At 42.1% G+C, this 1,742-nt stretch overlaps 1 protein-coding gene across 10 annotated transcripts in view; it reads right to left on the bottom strand.

The window, feature by feature from the left end:
* Positions 1-1,742, bottom strand: part of LOC108631257 (muscle M-line assembly protein unc-89) — a 44,053-nt gene that overhangs the window by 27,022 nt on the left and 15,289 nt on the right. For all 10 annotated transcript variants that reach the window (XR_003389936.1, XR_003389937.1, XM_026818773.1 and 7 more), the window contains 4 exons: positions 1,308-1,430; positions 1,019-1,197; positions 522-769; positions 95-351 (listed from right to left, as the gene is read on the bottom strand). Coding sequence is in view for 8 of the 10 variants with exons in the window: in XM_026818773.1 (XP_026674574.1) it covers positions 95-351; positions 522-769; positions 1,019-1,197; positions 1,308-1,430 (807 nt within the window). In the remaining 2 variants the exon portion in view is untranslated. The remainder of the gene's footprint in view (positions 1-94; positions 352-521; positions 770-1,018; positions 1,198-1,307; positions 1,431-1,742) is intronic.

The following is a 1,742-nucleotide window of genomic DNA, read 5'->3' as shown; positions in this document are numbered from 1 at the left end:
TAAAATAGAATATTGTTTGAAGAACGCATTAGTCGCTTAAAAAATGATTCATAATTCAATATGCGATTGTCTTTCGTACAAGTTGTTATGGTACCTTTGCTTCGGCCTGTAATTTTCTTAACTCGAACAGGAGGAGTTCCGCACTCGATGCGGAATCCCCCAGCTGGTCGCAGCTGCTGGACAACGCAGCGATTCTATCGTTCAAGATCTCCTCGAGATCGCGTAGATCGGTCGCTAACAGAGCCAAAGCCAGGCACTGCTCCAATTGTGTCTTCCTACTACGAAACGACGCCTCGATTAATCGCCTCCTGTCGTGTAGTTCCTCCAGCCACTTCTCAACCCTCAAAACGGCTAGAAAATCAAACCAAATACTCGAAATATAAAAAATACTTATTACATTATAAAAATTATATTGTACACTCCATTTTGCACTTTAGACATTTCATAGATTTTAAAAAATTGTAATTATTGCAGTGCTGAGATAGGATTGAGAGAAACATTAATTGCAGTCAGCCGCTCACCGTGATCAGCTTCCAGTTTGATTCTCTCCGGCCTGGAATCCAAGGTGCCTTCGTTCGCGATCTCCTTCAGCCGGTCCAACAAATTCTTTCCCTCCTGCAACGCGCCCATCAACGCTTCGAGCATGTTCTTACGAAGATCGTGGATTTTCGACAGGAAGTTCTTAACTGCATCGATCTCAATTGGCAGCAACGTGTCGTTGCAAGCCATCTCGAGAGCCCTCATGCGTTCTCGACACTCCTCCGCTCGACTATACATTTTTTCAATCAGAATTTCATAATTCATTCCTCGACACTTTAATTAAAAATGTTATAATAATTGATTGTCTGACTCTTGAATTTAAAATGTTGTAATGACTGTTTACTTCATTTCTTTAATTTCAAATGTCTATCGCAATTTTTTTAATAGCCACTCTGATTTTTTTTATAAAGATACAATGGTACGTTCATCGAATATAAAAGTAGAAGTGTGAACGTCTATGAAAGATTGAACTACGAACCATTGAAACAGCACGTTGCTGTCGAGGATTTGTTTACGGCGTTCCAAAAGCTCGTTCACGTCGCGCCAAGCCTGGCCCAGCGTTTCCGCCATCGCTGCGTACACTTCCGCCCTTGGCCTTTGGTTCGAAATCAACTGATCAGCCTGTCGGAGCAATTCCTCCACCGGGCTTTGTTTGCTCTTGCATTAAACATTACCAAGAACATGGTTATTCATACCCGATACTTACAACATTTTTCTTTAATCATTAATAGATTCCCTTTCTAATCAATATGAGGAGATCCGCTTACCTGCAATCGAAGCAGAACTTCGTCGTGTGCGTTTGAGAACTCGGTAGCCTCCTTGACCGTAGCACCGAGCTTCGTTAATTCCGGTTGGACCTCCAGCACCTTCAATCTCAGCCATTCCCCGCTCTAGAAAACGAACAACGGAACGGAATGTTCGTTAACGGGTTTCGTTAATGAAAACAGCGTATGATATCTACGGGCAATAATATTTCTTACCAATCTGCCGTAGATAGCCGCTTAAAAGGCAACGATCATAGCTAAGTATACGCAATAGTAAACGAGCCGCGATTACCATTTTAGGAAATCTCATACGAGATCATCTGGAAACGGACTAGTCGTCCGATCAGAAAACGAGGTCGAACATTTTTATTCAGTTCTAGTTTAAGACCACTTTCGAAACTCGTGAGAACCGGCGGAAAAAGAAATTCTCTTGTATAC

Source organism: Ceratina calcarata, unplaced genomic scaffold (assembly GCF_001652005.2).
Source record: "Ceratina calcarata isolate Rehan_Ccalc_2016 unplaced genomic scaffold, ASM165200v1 scaffold86.2, whole genome shotgun sequence".
NCBI classification, from domain to species: domain Eukaryota; kingdom Metazoa; phylum Arthropoda; class Insecta; order Hymenoptera; family Apidae; genus Ceratina; species Ceratina calcarata.
The sequence above is the reverse complement of the archived record's forward strand: the minus strand, read 5'-3'. Positions and strand labels throughout refer to the sequence as shown.